We start from the raw sequence: 23,630 nt of genomic DNA, 5'->3' as shown, positions 1-23,630 counted from the left end.
AATTAGGATTTTTGAGGTAACGAGAAGTTTTTTGTTTTTTTGCCGCACAGTAATACCGTTGGCGGACATCAGAAAACAGGCGAATCTTGTTAACTAGTAAATTGATTAACGAAATTCTAATAGTTAACTTTTTAACTTTTACCGATAGGCGCCCGCTTGCAATCACAGATTTGTAGCCGGAGGTCAGTAATAGCCATATCAGTTTATAGAATTTCGAAAACGCTATTACCCTCGCTGCTGTGGCTCAACTAATTTGGGCCATTTCGCGCCCCATTCGAAAACCGCGAGCTTGCGGGAGGGCGCAAAGCGGCGTCAAATCGCGACCCTCCGTGACACACGTGCCACATCACATTCTCTGCCCCGCCCGCGCTGGAGCAGCGAAGTGGCGAGGAACGTGGTGCACCGCAGCTCGGGCGGGGCTGAGATTGTCGCGTCGCTTGTGCGTCATGGGGTGTCGTGATTTGATTGACGTTGCTTTGCGCCCTTCCTCAAGCGCGCGGTTTTTGAATGGCGCGAGAAATGGCCCAAATTAGTTGCGCCACAGCAGCGAGGGTAATCGCGTTTTCGAAATTCTAAAAACTGATATGGCTATTACTGACCGCCGGCTATAAATCTGTGATTGCAAGCGGACGCCTGTCGGTAACAGTTAAAAAGTTTACGATTACAATTTTGGTTCATCAGCTTACTAGTTAACATGACTGGCCTGTTTTTTGACTTCCGCCAACACTGCTATGACCATGCCGAAAAAAGCTTCACGTTACCTCAAATATCCAATTTAAAAAAAAAAATTAATGGCGGGCTTCCCTGAGACTCCTGGTAGATCGACAGATGTGAGAGGTCGACGCTCCCTGCGTTGACAGTAAGAAAAACACTAACACCTCATCATGTGAGATGGCTTTACACCAATGTGTCTTAGATAAGGTAAGACATCTTTCCGAAATGCACCAAAAAAAGTATTCTACGATGAAAGTGGCCAACGGCGTGGAGTCCATTTTTCTTAAGAGTGACAAGAGATAATATTGAAGAATGAAGAAAGACATGATAACCATTGTCTTGTTTTTACACTCCATAGCGAGCACTTCAACAGCGGCCATGGACTGAACATGCCGTCCCGAGTTCAAGGACTCCTATTTTCGCCGTTTTCAATGGTACTGTTTGACACCGACAACTATATAATAGAATACGTTTGTTATTATTTGTGTGTGTGTATGTGAAAAATTCCCGGGTGCGTCCGAAGCGCAATGTCCCTGCAATAACAGCACGCCAACGCGCTTGTTTAACAGCGCCACGGCGTAGTCGAATTCGTATTTCGCGCGCACCTTGGCGCCCCGGCAAATGCTGCTTTAACTAGGCGTCTACAGGGATGAGTTGCTATGGTTCAAATCCAGCTAATCGCCTAACTTGTTTACCCTATTCTCAGCATAGAAAAGACACGGTCGCGACAGCGGCGGCCATACTGCCCGTTCTTTCCTCAACCAAGGTTGCCCTTTTAACTTCTGGCCTTTTTGCAGCCGTGGCGTCTCCGCAATTTCAAAGTTGAGCTTTCGCGCGCTGACGGGCCCTCTCAATGCCTTCGCATTTGAAATGTTACACGACGCGGAGCTGGGCAAAAAGGTTCCGCACCGTGGTAACCGCGCATGTTCAGTCACCGCCCTTCTTGAGCCCACTCTTCTGCATCGTCGTCTTTCAAAGCGGTCCGAGTGCGCCTTGATAAATCGATGTTCTTCAGTTGCTTGAGAAGCACTGCCTTGGTGATGAGCTATGCTGAGTTGAAGACTTCTCTTCGTTTTTTGGCGAAGACTTGCGTCTTGCAGTTTCTTTATCACTGTGCACTCATGAACGGGCAGTTGGTGATGCCACATGTTCTTGCACAGGGGTAACCTTTTTATTTAGCTGTAGTATTCAAAGACGTTAGATTCGAATAAACGTTTGGAGTTCTCCTTTTCCCAGGAGCCCGAGTTGCTTTTCCATATAGTCCCCTTCCACCAGGGGGCGACGTACTTCGACCACCGGTGCGCAAGTCTCTTCGTGACGTTGTAGGTGAATGTGGGAGGCTGTTGGCGGCGCAATGGCGCGCAGCAGTGGTGACCTCTTCGTCGAAGGCGAATCGCAGTTCCTTCGGATGTTCCCTTTTCTTAGCAAAAGAGGCAAAAATCCGATAGCGCGAGACACGGGCAGTAAGGGGGGGGGGGGGGGGGGGGCGAGGCTAAATGTCGTCGAACTGTCGCCCTCGTTCTTCTGCGACAGCACGCAAAAACTATCGCAGCGGTGGCGAAGGTTCATCGCCCGTGGTGAAGGCGACATCGAGCAGTGATGTGCTCTTTCAGTTCGATCATTCAGTAGAAAGTTTGATCCCGGGAAGCAAACCTGTTATGACGAGTGCATGGCTTGTGCCATTCTGTAGCGCTGGGATGGCGCCTGTGAACGTTTTTCGATGTGATGTTGACGCTATTCCGCGGATTTCGTATCGGTGGCTAGCTTATACCCTTCCTGTAGGAATGAGCAATATGCTGGGATATCGCCGGAGAAAAGGATGCGCGGCTCTGAACTACTTTCCGGCGAAAATCAAACGCGTGCACAGGCGTGCTCAGGCGCAGAGAAATGGAGCAAACGACTTACAGGGCGGGCTTTCCATGTCATCTCGTCCGCACTGCGCACACAGTCCGAACGTTGCGCGCGCAGTGTTGCCGCCATTGTCGGTTTTCATTGGGACAAATTTTCAAACACCTAGGTCTGTGCTCTACTCTCGAGATGTTCGTTTCACAAGAAACAGACGAGACATGTTGCTGCGTTTGAGACACTTCGTTTTTACGTTCAAATTAGTAGTCCCGACGTTGAGAAAAAGCTATTGTTGCTTGGAAATTCCTCTTGCAAAGCAGTTAGAATGCGAAAACTCTTTATCGTCGATCAAAAACCGACAAGCAACTTGGCGGATATGTATTTATTCCTTTAGTTTCCTCTTCATTTTAAGATGACGAGCTTTCGGTTTTGCTCACACGCCTTGCATACAAGGGAACTCGCGTCCTCTACGTCAAAACCACAGCAGCAACAGAAGAGCCCTCGTGCGGACGAGGTACGAGGTTCCCACATATAGCGCGCATGATAAACGCTTGCACATGTCACGCGAACACAGCTGTGCCGTTTACCAACATGAATTCGCGGGCATATAGAACGGTTCCACCGTATCGTCGAATCTCTTTTTGCCAAACAAGAACAGACAACCGTACTGCCTAGCCAGGGCCTTTCTTTTTCTCGTTCGCGGTCTGCGGGCCTCCTCGGAGTGAGGAGAGCCATATGACGCGCCTCGTTATCGGAACAGCTGCCAAAATTGTGCGCGACGCACCTCCTCGCGGCGTTTCTTTTGAAGTAAGTGCACGGGGAACGGGGCCAGCCGCTGTGCCGTGCTCTCGCAGCCAGCACGCACTGGGAGAGACGGCAAAGGCAGGCGACCAAAATTCACACTAACAAAGAAAACACGCACAGGACGCACCCGAACATCCTCACTCCATCCGCCACCCCACACAAGCGCGAGCTGACCCATGCGCATGCGTTATAATAATAATAATAATAATAATAATAATAATATTAATAATAATAATAATAATAATAATAATAATAATAATAATAATAATAATAATAATAATAATAATAATAATAATAATAATAATAATTGGTTTTTGGGGAAAGGAAATGGCGCAGTATCTGTCTCATATATCGTTGGACACCTGAACCGCGCCGTAAAGGAAGGGACAAGGGAGGGAGTGAAAGAGGAAAGGAAGAAAGAGGGGCCGTAGTGGAGGGCTCCGGAATAATTTCGACCACCTGGGGATCTTTAACGTGCACTGACATCGCACAGCACACGGGCGCCTTAGCATTTTTCCTCCATAAAAACGCAGCCGCCGCGGTCGGGTTGAAAGTTTTCGTATTGCTATTCACGCTACTTTCTCGACGCAGCAAAGCTGAAAGTCCCTGTTTTTAGCATAAAGAAACTCCCTCTAGCCTCGTGCGCAGTTTACGCTTGCCTTTAGTTACATAGACCTACACTGTATTTACTTATGGAGAAAATTTTCGTATTGTTAGGTTCCAAAAGTGCGTTATTGAAGGTTATAGTCTCCAACCATTGCATGCCTTGAAACCAGCACTGTAGTCATTTCTTTATCTGTCTGCTCCCTGTGTTGCTGCTACCATGAATTTTAGACCCAATAATTACATTAATTTATTTTATATCTGGGAGAAATTACGACGTCGGTTCACGTATTGTTTTTAGGAGCACTCTCAAAACAAGCCTTGTCCAAAAGATTCACAATGCGACAGAATCTAGAGCAGAGGAAGGTTAGAAAGGTTTAATAATAACTATACCAGAAAAGCACGGGTGCAGTGCGCCACATCAGGCTAAATCATTAAAATAGCATCCATGTCACACAAGGCACTCAGAAATATTGAAAAGCACTGCCTTTAGGTGTTTGTTTAAAATGTTCCTTGGCGTTTCTTAATGGAACAACCGCTCATCAGATTTGGACAGTTTTCTTCCGGTTGTAATGCCGAACTTTTTCTTTTCTTCGTAAAATGTCATCTGACAGCTATACATCCCTGCATATAAACAAGAATACTGATTCAATGGGCGGAAAAAATCAAATGCGACGTAAAGTGGGGCAAAGAGAGGCACAAATTTGCAAACTCAAGCGAATTTGCTTGTTCACGCCTTGCCTCATCCTAAAATGTCATATCACTAAATTACGCTTGGTCTCCTTAGGTCCTATTTATCTTACGGCTTCCGGGTGGTAATGCTTGAAATTAAGCACCAAGCGGAACAATACTGCGTGGCGACGCTACACAGCGCGGGCGCACACCTTTCGCTGCTTTTCTGCACAGGGCACGGGCGTCTACCTGTCGAAGTTTGCACTCCAAGCGACCGCGTGTTTACAAACTCGACTGACTGACTGTCTTTCAAACGCCGACCGCGCGAAGAAAGGAGTGCTCGATACGCAGTTTGGCCGCGCGCTCGAGCGCCCACTCTACAACAGGCACGCGTGTTCGAGAGAAGCGAGAACCAGGCCTCGCATGCCGCTTACGCAACGCCGCCATTGTTGCGGACTGGGCCTCCATACCTTCCGGAGAGCGCGTTGCGGTCTTGCCTGCGCAGCTCGTTCAAAGTTGATCGCAGTTTGGTTTCTTTTTCCTGCGCCCTTTGTTTACTGCGTCGACGCCCTCTGGCGGGTGGCGAGCACGTCGCTGCCTTGCCACCACTGCTCCAGCGCGGGAAGGAAGACCCCCGTCGGAGCCTTCTATACGCGGTCCCCCTCAGACCTGGGCCGACGACAAACGCGGCGCCTATTTCGGCGCGCCGTCCCCGCGCCCGGCCGCAGGGTTCACGGCCGCCACACCGGCGGCAGCAGCAGCAGGCGCGCATTGAAGAAGCGCGGAAGACGGGTCGCGCACGCGTCGGGGTTGACCGCCCAAAATAGACGGCGTCTTGCGTACCCCCCCCCCCATTGCTCCCCTGCGGGCGCGCTCTTCAGCGGCTTCTAATTGCCGTAGAAATGCGCCTACTCGGCACTGGCTGGGCGGACATCAATTCCATCACGGCGACGTTACTGCCGGCTCGGAACATATTTATAGAGCGAACGGCACTCCGCGCCGTTAGTTCGTCCATCAGTCATGCTGAGGCGACGTCAAGCGCACGGGGCACCCTGATCCTCTCGATCAGATTCATCTTGGGGACACGCCACCGACGAACGCGAGTGCGGGCCTGGGAAGCGGTCGCGCGCGGTTCCGCAATCGCGAACGCTTGTCTTGAACTGGGCTGCGGAGTCGACTGGGCGGTTCCTATATTCAACTGAAAATCTGTCATCCTCTCTCCGTTTCGGCGCCTCCGGACCTGACAGGTCGTGAGTGGTGCTTCGACCTTCATATTTGTGGAAAGAACAGCGACTCTTTGTATGCGCCCTACAATTTCTTTATTAGCTGACGCTATGTCACGTGCGGATAAGAACGAAATCGTGACAAGCAGTTAAAGGTGATGAGCTCACGATTTTTTTTTTAAGCTGCGCGGGAGAACACTGGACTGAGGAGCTGATTCTGAGCTCTTCAATTGTAGACTGCTCACAGAAACGCTGGCATTTAGATTCAGTTGGAATGCAAATGTGTTGCAGTGGTCTCACTCCAATTTTACTAAAATTTGAGTGCGGGCTAGTTGGTTCATACTTGAAACATTAGAGAGCAGCGCAAAAGAACGGCACGGAAAACAGCAGAAACATAGAAGCACAGGAACAGCGCCCGTGTCCTGTGTTTCTATGTTTCTGCTGTGTTCTGCGCCGTTCTTTTGCGCTACCCTCTAACGTTCCAATTTAACACTGTTACGGAAATAAAAATATCTACAAGGCTATTGGGACGTCATCATTCAATGTCTCCGTTTTTGTTTGAGGCAAATCGGGAAAGGTGCTAAACGTAACGTGCCAAAGGACGTATAGAAAAGCGTTATTTGCTCCAAAATACATGCGCTTTCGAAAAGCTTGCAGGCAAAGCAACCCCTCCAGTGCATGTAACTCGTCGAAATAGCCTAAATTTGTTGGGACACAGCGCCGAGGGTAACTGCGTTTTCGAAGTTCTAAAAACTGATATAGATATTACTTATGGGGAGTAATAAAGGAGTAATTAATCATTACTCAATTACTCCCTTATTACAAATCTACTCCACCTTGGGGGATTTCCCTAAACATTTACCAATACATATAGTGGGCTACACGCTTCTTAATAAGGAGAGTGACACTAATAGATAAAAAAATGAATTTTCGATATTAGTTAATTAGCGAACTAGTTATCACGTATAGCTGTATGCTGATGCGCTACAACGCTCACAATGATATGCCGGAAAAAGCGCTCTTCAAACACAAAAATTAAAAATTGCAAAAAATCTTAGTTGAAACAACCTGCGGCATACAGGCGGCTTAGCGAACACTTTCTAAAATTCCTAAAAATCGGGTGATAGAAAATATGAGGAAAATCTTTTCAGGAACAAACTGTCCGCCGCGGCGGACGTCAGTTACTCAAAAATTATGCTAATAAGTTTGTAGTTTACTTACTATTGCTAGTTAACTTTAATTAGCCCAGGCGAGCAGTTAGTGGTAGTGGCGACTTCGTATAGCCACAGCCAAAACGATGCCATATCAATTTCTCGATCGAAGAAAAAGATCTTTTGCACAAAAATAGAATAATGAACGCAGGAGAGACGCAGGAAATACAGTGCAAATTCTGCGTTCGGTGGTGACGTATATCTTTTTTCATGCGTCAAGCGACCAAACAAAAGAAAATGCATGCCGTGGAACAATATATCGCTGGAGGTTTGAATTGGGCATCGACAGCTCGTCGCCAGAAAACGTTGCGTTTGCGATTGCACTGAACTTCCTGCGCGCCCCCCGCATATTCGGTTTGGTGCGAAAAAAAAACATATTTCCTGGCGCTGCACGTGTCTAGTGAATGCTTTCTTCGTTTAAAAAAAAATAAAAGAAATGTTCGTTTCGCCTTGTCCGTGACCATGGACTCACCATTGGCCCTATCCTCTAGGCTGTGCTAATTAAAGTAAAATAAGCTAATTTTTGTTAATGATCAGGCTAATTAACGCCAGGTTCAACGTAGCGGACGTCCGTGCAGCTGACAGTCTGTTCCTGAACGAAAATTTTTGACCACTCTATTTTTCTGAATTCTTGAGGCTGAAACACCCGATAAACTCCGTAAGCGGAGCAGAATAATTAATACGAGCGCCACGGCACCATGCTGCTGCTCAACGGGCGCGGTGCAGTGCTGTTGGTGGCACAAGCAATCACCTCTCCAACGGTCCGAGTTACGGACGCACCCGAAAATTTTACAACATATGCGTCTACTGCAGCGAACTATCGCGATGTCAGCATGTATATCTGAAGCTACATAATAGATGTAAGAGCCCAAACTATGCCTTATGGGAAGTGTTCAGTTAAAAAAAAAATAGGAGTGCGTTGAACCAATCAGCGCTCCGCACTGTGAGTCGCTCCACGAAAGGAAAATTCTGCCTGATGAAAAGACGAAACTTTATTCTGAAAGGCTTCTCGATGGGAGCAGTGTGAGTAGCTCCGACATCTTTCTTCTAGTCCAGGGCCTCCACGGACACAGCCGCCGCACAGACTCGGTCTGCAAAAGCGGGGTGGTCCTCCAGGGCCGTGGGAGTCAAGGCCGCCTCCCACTGCTCCAATGTGGGACCTTTGTGTGAAGGCCCTCCTGGGTTACGTTGGCAGGCCCACGTGGTGTGTAATAGTGTGGCCATATCCCCGCAATATGGACATCTATACTCGCACGCGGTGGAATGATTTTTGCTCAGTATGTATAGGCACAGAAAGGTGCCCGTCTGAAGTTGGCGCCAGCGTGTCGCCTTCTTTGTTGAGCTTAGGCTGCGGCGGAGGGCACCGTTTCCTACTGCCCCTTACGTGCTCCAGTATTACGCTGTACCGGTGGAGTACAGGCCGCGGTGGCCACACTTCAGCCCCCGTTTGGTGAGTGTGGTCTCGAACGATGGCGTCGGCCGCATGGTTCCCAAAGAGCGCCGCGTATCCTGGTGCCCATAATATCTGATGATTTGTGGAGAACCTGTTTCCCCCCTCCATTTCGACGCTGTCCATCTTCATCGTCGGGCGTCAGGACAGCAGAGCACCGGCTGGGCGAGGAGGGAAGTCTCCCTCATGGGGGAAGCGGAAACAGAGACGGGAGCGCCACCTCGAAGGCTAAGCGGAACTCCGCTGAGCCGTTGAGAGTCTCTTCGGGGTCCGGCCAGCGTCACGAGCGGTTGCAGCCGCACGCTCTCGTCACCTTCCGCGGCAGGCGCACGGGGATCCGTCGTGCCTTGCCGCTGGACTTCTGGTTCCAGGCAGCGAAGTGAGCGCAGCAAACGCGCGCTCTTGGCACCCTCCCCAGCAAATGCTCGGGGATGGCTTCGCCCAAAGAATGCGGTGCGCACGGGAAAACCCGGCCGCCATTGTCGGCGCATACAAACGTTCGCCGCCGATACCTCCGAAGTCGCGCCCCTGCCCCAGCCGGTAAGTCGGAAGTCCTCCTTACGTTGCCTTCTACTTCCGAGGAATGCCTCGTTGATGTTTTGTAGCTATAGCTGGCCCGCTCTGTGTATTAATTGCAAGTGTAATAAATAGCATATGAGTGTTCACCCTTTGTTCCCTCGAGCACGAACCTCCCCCCCCCCCACCCCCCGCGGTTAGCGAGCGGAAGCGCTGCATCCGTGGAGTGGGAGTGCCCCCCATACTTCCACAGTTTGATCCCGGGGCTTGAACCCCCATTTTGATGAATGAGTAGCGTGGCCGTCTTGCCTAGTCTTCCGTTGAGGTAACTCCTGAAGGCTTGCTGCGAGTCGGGGATTATGGTCATACTTTCCCCACGCGTTGTCGACGGCTACCGCTAGAGCCACAGTGACCTCTTCAGCCTCGGTAGGTTTGCCGTCTCTGGTGGTGACGCTGGCGATTTCTCTTCACGCAGAGTCCCTGCGGTAGCAACAGCCGCTGATCTTCCAGCATAGCAAGCAGCGTCCATGTAGATCACGTACCCTCCACCCGTCAATCGTTTTTCGAGACTCTTGGCTCTCGCTTCCCTCCAGCCTCAATGCAGTCCCGGGTGCATGTGTCGTGGAATCTGGAGAACCGTGTAGGACGCTCTAATTTCGCCCGGGATGCTTACAACCTCTTTGATGTTCTCAAGGCAATCTCCGTAGCCGATTCTCTTCAGTAGAGATCTGCCGGCCTTCATTAGCAGGGACCGTTTAACTTGGGAGGTGAGTTGCGCCTCCTGACGTTCAAGGTAGCTGTCGCAGAGGACCGCCAGCTTGCTAGTAGAGGTCTGTTTGGGGAGGCCGAGGGCCACCTCATAGGCTTTGCGAAGCAGTGCCTCTGCCTGTTTGGCTTCTGAGTTTCTGAGAGCTTTTATCGCAAGGATTCTTTTATTTTCGAGACATTCCGGACAGCAGGTAATAAAAGCAGCATTGTTTGTAACCAATCTCGCACAAGCAAAATGCAACTATAACAAAGACTAAACAATAAGTAAATAAGCGCTGGATACTCCGTTTTCTCCGCCCACATCATGACCCTGTTTCATCCGTGTCGATGCTAGAACACCCCAAGTGTACTTATTCAACAATAATGAATCAAAACCTGGACACAGGCTCTCTATGTCCCAACCCGCACCCGGCCAAGGCCCGCAATTTCAAGCCCGGCCCAGGCCCGCCGATACATAGCATTTTCCGGCCCGTGCTTCTGGCCCATACCGAGCCCGTGTAGTGCTACGCTGCGAACGGCTTTGAGGCTGCGACGCCTTGGAAAGCAGACGACGCGCTCAGCCGTCTCTCCCTCGCTATAGCAACGCTGCGCATGAGCCGATACCAGTGTGGGTGAGATCTAGTGACAAAAGCCTCTCCCCATGAGAACGACGACGAAGATATCCGGGTTGGTAACATCGAATTTAATTTAACACACACAAACAAAAAAAAACGCGTTTCTGTGAAGCTCCGGAAGGCCTAACTGCATTTAAAGCACTTTGGGAGCAGCACGTATCGCAGCGTCCCTCTGCAGTGGTGTCGCCACCGCTGCCAGTTGAAGTGGACGTGCATCACGAGCACAGGCATAGCTTCGTTTTAGAGGCATCTACTTCGCCAAGCACGACGCCGCTGTGGTACAACTGAGGAACCCACATCTTCGCGGGCTTCCGCGAGCTTCTGCCGGACGCCAAGTCCAAGGCCGTCCAGAATCACGCTGTCAAGGCATTCATGGCCAGCAGGGACCTCATGGTTCGTGCCAGGACTGGGTCCGGCATGACGGGTCCATTCACGCCGCTGACCGGAAGTGCCTCGCGGGACCCCTGGAATCAGCCGGAGCAGACGCCCGTGGAAGCATTTGCATCGCCGAAGCCAAAGGCGATCGTACAAACAGGAAATAACGTGCACAGGTGCGCCCACGACTTCTTCCTGAAGACTGCACTCGCCTACAGAGGCAAAACGCTTGAGCTCCACCAGGCACTTCGCTTCCACGGCTGCTACATCCCGATGGCCACGACAGTTCAGGCCAAGCTGGTGCTGCCTCAGAAGTTCGTCGATTCCAAGGTGCAGTCAGCTTTCGTCGTGGGCGAAGCAAACAAGTCCACCCTGCAGCCGCCATTTGATAAAATAGTAAAGGCGGCTGGTCATCGCGGCAGAAGACGCCAATGACAGACACATGATCTGCAGTCCTGCGTAGAGCATGGTGCGGTCGTGGCAACAGCTGTGGCTGATCCAGGCTTCGACGTTAGAGACGTATGGGCCATACGCGTCTTCCTGGACACTCTGGTTCGGGTGCAAGCTCGCGGTGCTTATTTGGTCGCAGAATCTGATGAGTTATCATTTGTTGCGTTTTTCGTGTTGTCGTTTTGTTTTCTTGGCAGCTTTTTTAAATAGTGTAAATGTATCTGAATCGTTCTTTTAAAAGTCCAGTTTGATGTCAGATCTTTGAGTGCGTTTCTCGTCCCTTCATATCGAGCCGTAGTAGTACAGTCAGCAAAACACACCAACGAAAAGTTTTGTCACTTGTCTGGGCCTCCCACTGCGATCTTCCTGTCCGAGAGAGAGTGGATGTGCGCGTATGATGAAAGCATATCTGCAGTACTGCCGCTGGCTTAAACTTCTGGCAAACCTGAAGAGGAAAGAGGGGTGCGTCGCTGAGGCTCGAGGAAAAAACTGGAGGGACACTTAAGCTCTGCATTATGGGTAAGATGGGATAGCGTTAATGGGCTAATGCCAATACATGCGGAACTGGTAATTCTCTACTCTGCATTCACAGTTCGCTGAGAGCCCTCATACCACCTCTGCGCAATGGTGCAGCGTTTAAGCGATGCGCCACGGCAGGTGGCTGTTTCAAACACAGCCGCCGGTGGTGGGGCTTGTGAGACTCTGGTTGCTCGTCTTCCCGAGCAACCTCTCGCGACCAATCGTAAACTGCCATGGTGGGCAGGTTGTGACGACGTCACAAGATCGCGTTATCTAGGTTAGCAGGTGGGCCACGTGCTTTTTAGCTCACAACGCCGCTGACGACGACGCCAGAGTTTCTGCAAAACGGAGCCTTAGCGCTGTCGCGTGAAAAGAGGAAGAAGGAACGCAGTATAGAGCCGCAGCACTGATCTCCGTGAGGAGGCTGGATGGCGCATCGGGCGGCCGAGCTTGGAGCCGCCGGAAATAAGCGGCATTGTCCCGGAACACAGCCTTTCGCAGTGCACTGAATGGGACATCAGGCATGGTTTTCAGTTTGAGCTTCGCTTCGTTTACTTCACATGTGTCAACTGCACGAGGAGACGAGAAAAGTAATCGCGAAAGGGGTTTCAGGACGAAAGCTGGCTCATTTGCAGCGCTGCTCTGTCGCCTGCTCTGCTCCGTGTCGTGCCGTCGTGTTACGAAAGGCTCTCTTATTAAAAAGATGAACCAACAACACCAGCATGAAGTTTCGCGAAGTTGTGCGTAATTTACGTGATGCCCCTTAGGTTGCAGTCGCCAGGTTACCGTCGCTACAAGCTGGGCGTTATTCGGATGCACGTTCCCGCACTCTAAGGCCAAGTTATACCAACAGTTGGAGATAAATTTAAGGACGAGGAAATTAAAACGTTCTCCATGCAGCCGACCTTGAAGTGGCCACTTCTCTAAATCGTGTTTCGACCGAAGTGGAGCGAAGACGTGGCTACTACCGGATGCGAAGTCGGCGGTGTTTAGGTTCACATGACCACCTACAGAACGTGTTCCACTGCTTTTCCAACGCAGGGCATATCAAGTACTGTTTCGTTGTGTATAGAATAAAGCGTTATGCCTGAATTCATTCGGTCGTGATGCTTGATGCAGTCCACTTAGGACAACACAAGCCGTCCGTTCCTCTTTTTCGTCAGTCGTTTCTCTCGCGCTGTGCGCTCTAAATATGCTAAATCTAGCCGCTGAAGAAAATCATTTTGCGTGATTCTTGTAAGCGCCCTACATAAACGTTTCTGCGCTATGGACAGAGGGAGCAGCGCTAAAAGACGAGGACAAACACGGAAGCTAACAGGACAGGCACCGAACTACCAACAATTTATTGAGAACGACGAGCAGGTTTTTAGATGCAAGCCAGAGCCCACGTGACGCCAGAAAATCATTAACTGCACACGAGGCAAAAATAATCTTCATATCAAAATATCATTCATCAATAGCCGATCAAACGTTTGGCACGTGTACAGGAAGAAATCAACACTCCGCACACCCAGTGCGCCGAAACCAAGACAAGCAGAAGACTAGAAAACAGTGAAAAGTGGCAAAATTAAAAGCGCAAGCCAGAGCAGTATCAAAAATAATTGTAAAGTCAGAAGAAAAATTAACTGGAACAAAAACGTATTATAAAGTGGAAGGCAAAATATAACAGAAACAAGATATTTCTAACAAGGATAAAAGAACAAGGCGTAAACTGAGTCAGAACTACGCAATCATAACAAGGAACACGAGGCAGATATAACCAAAAGGAGTAAAAAACGAATGACGGAAAGGCAAAGTCGAGACATGAACCCGAAAGATGTGTCAAAGTTAACAACGCTCAAGGAAACCATATTCCTTGTCAGTGAGTAAAATAAAAGGGGTGCTGACACACTGGTCCCCGGCTCTAGCAATGAGCAGAGCCCCTGTGATCACCCTTTCGATTTCAGTCCGAGCACGTGCTTTTAGCAGCGCACGTGTGTGCAGTGGCTCACACTTTTGGCATGTCTTGCAGTGGTCATCTAAATGGCCACCGGCCTTGTTTCTTATAAGGCAGCGGTGCTCCAGCAGCCTGCCATTTAGACACCTGCCGATTCGGCCGGTGTACACACGCCCGCACTTCAAAGGGATCTCAATTTATAACACACGTGGTACGTTCTGTGAAAGGATCAACGTGTTTCTGTGCGCACAGCTTATTCTTAGGTTTGGCCAGCAAGGTACAGACATTTGAAATTGTGTAAGGGGCCGGAAAGACAACTTTAACGCCGCTTCGCTTCCCTTCCCTCTTTAAGTTGTGCGAATAACAGGTGCGTAATGACAGCTAGCGGCTTCCTCTTTCTTGTTACGCTTCTTACCTTTGGCTTCTGAAGCAGGGTTTCCTAGACGCTATACACGCCAGGTCTGGAGTGCAGCCTGCGCTGTGCAGACGTTCGACCTGTGCTGCAACACTGCTCTGCACACTTGGCGGGTAACATTTAAGGCAAAAGCCATTCTTGCCTCATCAGTGTGCGCAAGACCTGCCCGCAGAAAACGTGTAAAAGAAGTGTCCGCTCCACCTGTCAATCAAATAAAATGAAAGAAAAAGAAATTTCGACGAGAATTGGACTCGAACCCACGCGGGCAGAGCCTACTCGATTAGCAGTCCATCGCCTTAACCGCTCGGCCACCTAGTCTTTTTTTTATTTTCCTTATTGCATGGAAATAGTGCCGAAAAGGTCGTGCCGGGGTACGGTGGCCTGGTGTTTTGTGGCGTAAGCTCAGCCGCCTAGTCCGACGGAACGAGGGTGTTTTAGGAGGCATACGTCGTGACTTGAACCCGGATATAGCGAACCCATCGGATATAACGAAGGTGCAGTATGTTGTAACATGAAACCTGATATGACGAACATACCGGAAAATGCAGTATGTCGTAACTTGAAACCGAATATAACGAAGGTGTAGTACGGCGTAACTTGAAACCTAAATTAATTCGAGAGGCGTGAGGCGATCGTGTTGCGCTAGAGGGATCAACAGGACGACACAAAGGGTTTCGCCTTGATGCACGTAAGGTGAAGTTAAGTGCTCCCCTGATTTGTTTTTTTTTTGTCAGCGCTGCTTGTACAGCAGAAGATACAATACCATGCTTAATCAGCTTTAAGTAGGCGCTATCCCCCCGCCGCCCCCCCCCCCAAAAAAAAAAGGGCAGCAGTCCTCTCTTTAAACGAGGGTGGTATGTCCAACAGGGGTGCTCAGTGATCAACACATCTAGAAACTGAACAGAATTGCCTTTCGGAGGCTCCCAAGTGAAGTTCAGCCCTCCGGAATGCGTAGTGAAAAGGGTGATAACATCGGTTATGGTCCGATCTAGGGAGTCAGTAGAGCTGTTTCTGAGGATAACTAGGAAATCGTTGACATACCGATAGACAGATAAGACTTCTCTCCCTGGAAGATTTTCGCGAATATGCTTGTCTACTGTGGCAATTAGGTAAATGCCGCATGGAATTGGGGCGATTGAATACCCGATGCAGATGCTATTCTTTTGCACGAAGTGCTGTCCATTGTACTTAATGACTGTGGATTAAAGGTAGAATTCCAGTAGACGGAGGAAGTTTCCATTGTTAAGACCCGAGGAGTTTTGGAATTGTAGCTCGCCCTAATGTTGGATCGCGTCATGCAGAGCTGAGAAAAGGCGACTGCGAGGCACAAAGTAGAACAGATCTTCGATGTCGATTGTGAATCCGATGGTTGCGTCCTTCATACATTCCTTCAGTTGCAGAACTACTTCCAACGAGCTTCTTACAAGAAAAGGGCCGTCCACACTCAGACTGTTGAGGTGACGCTGCAGGAAGGCGCCGACTTCAGCTTGCCACTGCCTTTCTCTTAGACGATAGTCCTCAAAGGGCATTCAGGCTTGTGGGTCTATCCCGAATGAAAACTTCCAGGAAAGCAGTTCCTGCCTTCCCGCGTGACGCGTCCTAGTACAGCGGAGATGAAAATCCTCCAGCAATCTAGGCGCTCTTGACATCTGTTTCTTGGGGTTCAACTTTATCGCCCTGAAATTCTTTTCCAGCGCTTATGCGGCTTTTTGCTGGAAAATGCGGTCAGGAAGGATGACAAACCTGCCTTCTTTGTCGCTCCGCAAAGCCTGACGGTTCCCTTCTCTGAGGCGCCTGGCTATGTTCATGATGGGAGGCTTAGCCTCTGCAAGTGAGGCCCTGCAGAGAAGTAGAACGTCAACACCATCTCCAATAGCATGTGCCTTGTCTTTATCAGGGGGCGCGTTTGGCCACTTCTCGCATCGTTGCCAGGAGCTGGAGCTTGACGGAAGCTGAATTTAGGTCCTTTTTGCAGGATCTTCAAGTCTTCCCCAGGCACCTTGGCGCCAACGAGAGCAATAACGTTGGCCATAGGTGTTGTATTAGCCTTAGCCCCCACCGGTAGACTCAGTCGGAAACGGTGCCGCAGAACTTCTGTCGCTTGGGCGGCGAGCTTCTTGCACTCATCAAATGATCGGCACAAACGAGCCCAATCTGGCCTCAGTTGTACGTGCGCTCTAAGCCAGTCTTGAGAAAGACGCACTTGCTTCCAGAGCTCAGACTTCAATATCTTGCAAAGATGCCGAGCGTGACCCCAGGACGGTTCCACCGTTGCCAAACTTGGCGCGGACTTCAAACGGTACGAGTCTTCTTTTGATGTGGGAAGAGAGAACTATATATATATATATATATATATATATATATATATATATATATATATATATATATATATATATAAGGTGTTCCAGGGAAGCCAGCCACAAATTTTTAAAATTTGAGGCAAAGAGAAAGTTGGCGGAGGTCAAAAAACAGACGAGTCATGTTACCTGCTAAAGCGATTAACGAAGTTCTAACAGTTAACTTTTAAGTATTACCGATATGCACCTGATTCCAATTAGAGATTTTAGAGATGAGTTTTTAGAATTTCTAAAATGCGATTACCCGACCTCGCTGCTATGTCTCGACTGTGGCTTGCTTCGAGCTGCCTGCCTAATCAAATGCAATAAATTGTGTGATATCTAAACAAAGCAAGCTCGTCTCCTCTAGGCTGTGCTTTCTTCTCCGAATTTTCTACCATTTCGTTTTCTTTGCTTTGTGAATACCAGGTACTGATCGAATGCACTTTTTATGTCGAGACGCACGGCCCAATATGCCCCTACACACAGAAGGCGACGAAACAGGAGAGATATTTCGGAAGTTAAAGGCACTTCAGGTGCTTTATGAGATACAAAATTCATCCTTGCCAGTAATTATTAGTAAATTTCCACGTGTGACTCGACAATTTCATGGAAAGGCGTTTTTCGAAAACATGATCTTTGTTGTCAGGAGGGCAGCGCCCGCAAAAAAAAAAAAAAAAACAACTTTGCTATCGACAATCTCAAAACCAAGTTTGGATTTGTTATGTCCAGATTATTAGCATCCCTATATGCGTCCCGACGCCATGGGATATTAATAACGTTGAAAGAAAAATATGCATTAGAAAAAAAAAGGCGAAATATAGACTTCATAACACGGAGTTCCAGGGACGCACTAAAAGCGGGCCATGAAATCCACGGCTTCAAGACCGCCTTTCACAACCTTTGTTACGAAAGGCTGGATAGGGCGCTACTGCATAATAGCGTTGAGTCCGTTATTTATGACCTTACCTCGTCCATGGGCTTTCAACACGTCTGCCATAAACAGAAACTACGAAGTTTTCCTCCTCGAGAGAACACATCTTTGTCCTACAAAAGCTGAGTAAATCAGAGTGAAGCCAGGCTAACGATCAAATAACTTTTCGCAGGAGCCAACTGAGGAAATTTAGGAGCAGTGCGTAAATGTCTCCCCCCCCCCCCCCCCCCGATTGTATGAAAAGCTGACCCATAATATATGCATATGCGTGGCAGTGCGCCGTTTGAAATGTGCATGCATGATACGCTTTCCTGCTGTCAAAGCGAGACGGCTTCGGAACAATGCATCTGAGTGCTTCTTTCAAAGGGGTTGTTGTCCTAGGCGCAATTTTTACGCTCAGCTCTTGGCTTTTTCATTTGAACTGCAGCGCTCAGAGGCAAACGGCACTATGAGGCTAGAAGCGCACTAGGCCGCTGTAAAGTATCACACCGAAGCGGCGAAGAGCACCATTTCGAGCTTTCTGCTGATGAAACAGGTCTGGAGGCCCGAACCTGCAGTCAGCGCAACGTGCCCGAGGGCACATGCGTTGTGTCTCACCGCGGAACACTCCGAGGGCTATTTGAAGAAGGCCAGCCTCGGCTAATATACACAGCCCATCAGTGAATGCTGGACGCCTCATTAATAAATCGCTCAACGCGGTCGCTTACACACTTGCGCGCAGAACACGGACGCGAAAGCACGCCAAGACCTCGGGAAGGAAAGGTAATCAGATAAGGTCCATGACAGCGTTTTTCCGAAGTTGCGAGGCTTCGGCCTGCACGTTTGTTGACATGTGCTTACTGTGGCATTGCAGTCGTGCCTTCTGCGTTCGTAGGATTTAAAAATATGTGCAGATGCTCGACGGTTAGGTTGTTTAAACGCTGTCGTACCGAACACCGCGATTTAAAGGTCCTGTGCTCGGCTGCCAGAATGATAAAGCGGGACAGGTTCTGTATCGTTGTTTACGTCAAATCACTCCAGTCACTGATGGGATGCGCTGACTTGAAAGATCACTGCGATCTACGTGATCTCATGAAGTACGCAACGACGCTTCTACTACATTTATGACTATGAGTTATATAACGGAAAAAGCGAAGAAAGGAAATAAAATTAATTTTTTATTTCATAAGCAGACATGCAAAAAAAAAGGTCTGAGAAAAAATGATTTAGCAACATTCGCATACAAAGAAAGAGTCCACGCTCTATACGACCGCGCTCTCATCATTCTTCTGTCTGTCGTTGTTCAAAATATGAGGTAAGCGTTACGCTGCACTGCAGTACAGTGGCGGTGGAATGTCCGGCGATGCAAATGGGTAGCACCGCCAAAGACAGGGATAGGACGTGCACCTCCTCTCCCCCTTTTCCGCTGCCGGTGGCAGGAGCCAGCACCTCGGCGGCACGTCTGGATGTGCTCGCACTTTCGCACGTGGACGACTACTTTCGGCATGCACTGATCTTACCTGACGGTCTGCCACAGGGGAGGCCCTCTGGTGCTGCACGTATTTTATTTGATTCCCTCGCGGCATGCAAATCTCACTTTAAATGGCCTGCCTTCCCTCCCCGGAAACCGAAAACCGGGCTCTCTTCTGAAATGTCGATCGACCTACGCAGGGAACGGCTCTCTTAGCGGAGGCCGGGGAGGGGGGGTTGCTGCATCTGGAATAAGGCGAGGCTGCCGACTATCGCGCCGAGTAACACGAATTACGGCATCTTACGCCGACTACTCGGCGGCGGCAGTCTGGTTCCGACGGAGTGGTAAACAAGTTCAGCACCGCCGCCACGCAGCTCGCAGGCGCGACGCGCGCGAGCACCTCGGGCGCGGTATGCCGCGGCGACCCACCATTGGACTCCTCGGAGTAGTCGGACGGCGCCAGGGGCTTCCGGAAGATGTGCCACTCGATAGGCGCCGAGCAGGGACTCGCTGTCAGCAGGAGCGAATTGCGCTCCTTCTCCACCAGGAAGAACACCCTGCGCACAGGGGATGGGAGAAGAAAGCACAAGAGAGCTTAGCAAATGGACTGGTGGGCTGGCTGCCGGCGTACGCTGCGGCGTGACGCGACAGTGCAGTTTACTAGCTCTAAAACGCGCATCGGAGCCCATTACCGGGGGACGGCGTCTGTGATAGGCGCTCGCGTAAAGAGCCGCTGGGAGGCGAACACCCCGCCGCTGTCACGCAGCTTCGATAGTGGAGGACGCGCCGTCCTCGTGCGTAAGTGCGACGCCACGGCGGGAGACAAATTTGAGCTCGGCGCCGCGACAACAGCGACGTCCACGAATACAATACGCGCCACGTCTTGCTTTCCACGGTTGGCCACGCAGGACGGCACGTACTAACGCGCACACTGTGCGCCTGCGTCTTGCTGTTTGGAGGCGAAGATGACGGCTTACTCACAACCGCGGTGAATTGTGCGTCTGATCAGTCGGTTCTTTTACTGGCGCGCGCCCATCCGTTGCGCCACGCCTACTTTTATTTCCCAGTTCGTGCCATCTGCTGACCCCGGATATATACCCTGTTTTTGTGCGTAAGCGGGGTGTCTAAACAGAGGCACAGGTGATCTCAGAGCGGTGCTGCTTACTCGATGCAGAGGTCACTCCGTGCGTTAGTCCTGTGCAGAATAGTTACGATAATTAAATGGGCCTGAATTATTCACAGTGGTTTTGCAAGCGCACATCCACGTCAAAGAATGCATACGTTAGCGACTGACATCAGAAACGGGCTGTTGCGTGCAGCGTTCGCGGGGGCTGGTATAGCAAATCGAGCCTTAACGAACAGAGAAATCCCCGATAGGTGTAGGTTTCTACCCTATTACAAGAAAAAAAATATAAGACCTCGTTTGAAGAAAGAGCAAAAGACCATTTCGGTGCACCAATTTCCTTGCAGAAACACGAGTTCGAAGTGCCTTAATCACAGTCACTTGATTTTGTGCGCATCTAGCTAGGCGCATTTCCTTCAAAGCTAAATAAACTCCAGTGTGGCTATTTGTATATTTCGCTAACACGACTAGCGCCGTCGCTAGCGACATATATAAAATCTAACGAGAGCGAGACTGAAGTCGTGTTCGTTACGAAAGAAGCGATCTGCATGACTTCGGTATGCTTCCTTAGCGAACGGTATATATATATATATATATATATATATATATATATATATATATATATATATATATATATATATATATATATATATATATATATATATATATATATATATATATATATATATAGCTGGAAAAGCCAGCATACTCTGACCAACACTGAAATTGACCAGAAGAAAGCACTCACACTAAAAATAAAAGGTTGCAGGGGCCACTGCGCCGGTTGTCTATGAAGTACGAGCCCATTCGTCACGGTACTCACGACTCAACTTACTACGAATACAACGACGCAATTTGTTGATTTTGAGTCTTTTGAGCAAACTCTATCCAAACTATCGACGTTGTCATCATATGAGGTTGGTTCCCAGTATTGAGACTAACGGTCTGCGCAAACTGAAGTAGGAGACGTACTGTAGAAGTCATCAAGTCGACTCCCACAGTGAAGACGTGATCGATGACGCTGCCATGCCGTGTTGATGGCTTCGGCCCCGCAGCTAGATGGTTGTTCTGGCACACGACGACGCCTAACTTCGCGCATCCTTTCGAGCCTCATCTTGTGTTCCTCGGCGGTTTCGCAGGTCCATCGTTGTCAGGCGGCTTCGCGCACCTGTCGTATAGCGCCGTGGCTTCTCATACTTGGCTGCGCATCGGCGACGCTCGACTCTCCGCATCTGATGTGGGGGCTGCTGCTTTGCATCGTCCTGCTTCGCTGCGCATCGCCGACGCGCGGCAGTTGCACGTCGACGTTTTCTTTCAAGGATCTTCTGAGGGTAGCGGTTGCTTGCGAGGCCCCATTTCGTCTGACACGACGAGCTCCTCAAGATCGGTACGGCAGCGGCGGACCGACTGGCCGCCCGCTCGGCGATAAAGCGCCGGCGCGCATGCGATCCTACCGGCTACATGTGCGCATGCGCGCAGGGCTCCGATTGGTCCAGATGCAGCGAGCGTGCGGCGCACCGAGGCCAGTTACATACATCGCGGAATTCGAGTCGATAGCCAAAGAATGGTCTCACGTTAAAAGCTGACTTGAAAACTTCGGTAGTTTACGCGAGTGCCGAACCTAATTCAGCATTTTATAAACAAATAAAATATGAGCGGCGTGCACGAAAGTTCAACGCACAGCTTCTAACGGAAATTCACTTTAGTCACGCTCAAAGTTGAAAAGGGGCTCTAGCTGTGTCCGTTCCAACCACGATATACTTAACGAATCATGAAAGAGCGTAAAAAAAAAAAAACGAGGACCACGAAGAAACATAGACACGTCAGGACAAGAGGCAAGCAACAACAACGACAGGACAAGCGCTGACTCTGTCGTCTGTATGTTTCTTTGGCTCCCTCGCTTTTTGCGCAGCTTAATGGTTTAAGATGAATAACCGACTAGTCCACAACAAGAAATTGATCATTTGTACAAATGGTCAGAACGAGCGAAGTGGCACATCAGGACCTCCACACGTGCTGCAGGTATATGTATATAAAAAGCAGCAGTTCTGGAGCAGACGTTCCAGTGAACTGGGGTGCGGATTTTTTCTGCGCGTGCAGCTGAATAAACCCGAGCAGTCTCGCACAAAGAACCGGTCTGCGTGAGGCGCTTCTGCAGTGCACTCTTTAGCACAAATCGGAGCGTTTTTTTTTTTTTCCTCGCGAGATCGGTAAGATTCCGCGAGTTGCTAATCAGATTAAACTCCATTCGCTCTCAGCATGCGTGTCTCGCGGGCGGGAATGCAGCGAACGCCTCGCCAGCAAGGTTCTCTCGGCGCAAACGATTACGTGCCGCACCTCTCACAGTTTCTCAAGACAATGTACGGCGACATGCCTAGGCTTTCAGGCTCCTGGGCTGAGCGTGGTCCCGACCGCCTCCCGCCTATGCGGCCGGAGATACGCGCCACGCTAGGGTCGTTTTTTATTGGGGCTCGCGCAGACGTGCACGGCCTCTTAAAGGGGTCTTTGCGTATGCACGCGGTATACAACTTTCCCCGTGTACGCACGCTGTAAACGAAAGTGTTTTTCTCTCTCACTCTCTCTCTCTCCGCCTCCCTTTCTATCTTTTTCGCTCTGTGCATCTTTCGTTCAGTTTCTTTCCCCGCAACTTCCTCCCCGCTCTTGGTTTTTTCGCCCGTTGTGGCGCTTTCGTATCTCCCCGTATCGTCGAGAGCAGAAATAATTTGCTCCGCCGGGTTTGCCGCGAGAGCAGCTGGCTCCAAAGCACGCCTCCACTATCGGGCTGTCACGCGGCAGAATGCCTGTATTTGTCTCGCGAAGCGAAAGTTCTTTTTACTGCTCGAGGCAGCGTGACAATCGGGCGCAACTCGTTGCAGCCGCAGGCGACTCGCTCCGAAAGGTGCACTGGGAGAGCCGCGGGGCAACACATGTGCCGTGGCTGTGTTTCTCTTTGGTCGCGGTTTTCAGTGAATGCAAAGCCCGTGAACAATGATGGAGCGCGTGTGCTCTGGAGACAAGGTATCGCCGCAGCGGGGACCCCCGCTGTCGCCAGGACAACGCCGAGAGATAACTGTTCTGCGCTCGCCTCCAGTCCTCGGCCAAGACCTCTCATCGGACGCAAGCGGCTGGTAATCGATCATTGGGCTCGCGCTGACAATGCGATAAGATAAATGTACAGCACACTGCCTCCTCAGTGTTGGCGAAGGATTCAGTGGCTCTATACATCTTGCGACGGCGCAGGCGCTGTCGTCATGGGGTTGAAGCCCGGGATCAGCATCGGAGCCCAGCAGCCAGTATTAGTGCCTTTTTTAATCCTTTGTTGGCGTCCGCCTCGCACTTTGCGTGTTCGCGTCCGGATCCTTAGCCTCGCCCATTGGTTCGTGCCTGTTAAGATGTCTAGACACACATCAAGAATACAGTGACAAATAGCCCTCAAAGGAGGCCCTCCAGCCAAAGGCATCAACCGATTTTCATGGCGTCGCGTTTGATCCCATTTCACAGAGTCACTTGCCAGTCGCCTGCGATTCCACGCTAGGGGATCAACCACTATGTCATGAGAACAGGTCAACGCCATTGTCTGGAGGGCCTCCTTTCATCGGCATTCGCGGAGTTGTATTTGACTGCAGATGCCAGTGTCGCTTGTAAATTCTAATCTGAAATAAGACTCTGCAA

General features: G+C 50.0%; 1 protein-coding gene across 4 annotated transcripts in view; it reads right to left on the bottom strand.

The window, feature by feature from the left end:
* LOC144115076 (protein NDNF-like) overlaps nt 1-23,630 on the bottom strand; it is a 178,968-nt gene that overhangs the window by 15,893 nt on the left and 139,445 nt on the right. For all 4 annotated transcript variants that reach the window (XM_077649215.1, XM_077649216.1, XM_077649217.1 and 1 more), the window contains one exon: nt 19,265-19,392. In XM_077649215.1, the coding sequence (XP_077505341.1) occupies nt 19,265-19,392 (128 nt within the window). The remainder of the gene's footprint in view (nt 1-19,264; nt 19,393-23,630) is intronic.

The sequence above is a fragment of the Amblyomma americanum genome, chromosome 1, assembly GCF_052857255.1.
Source record: "Amblyomma americanum isolate KBUSLIRL-KWMA chromosome 1, ASM5285725v1, whole genome shotgun sequence".
Classification (NCBI taxonomy): domain Eukaryota; kingdom Metazoa; phylum Arthropoda; class Arachnida; order Ixodida; family Ixodidae; genus Amblyomma; species Amblyomma americanum.
The sequence above is the reverse complement of the archived record's forward strand: the minus strand, read 5'-3'. Positions and strand labels throughout refer to the sequence as shown.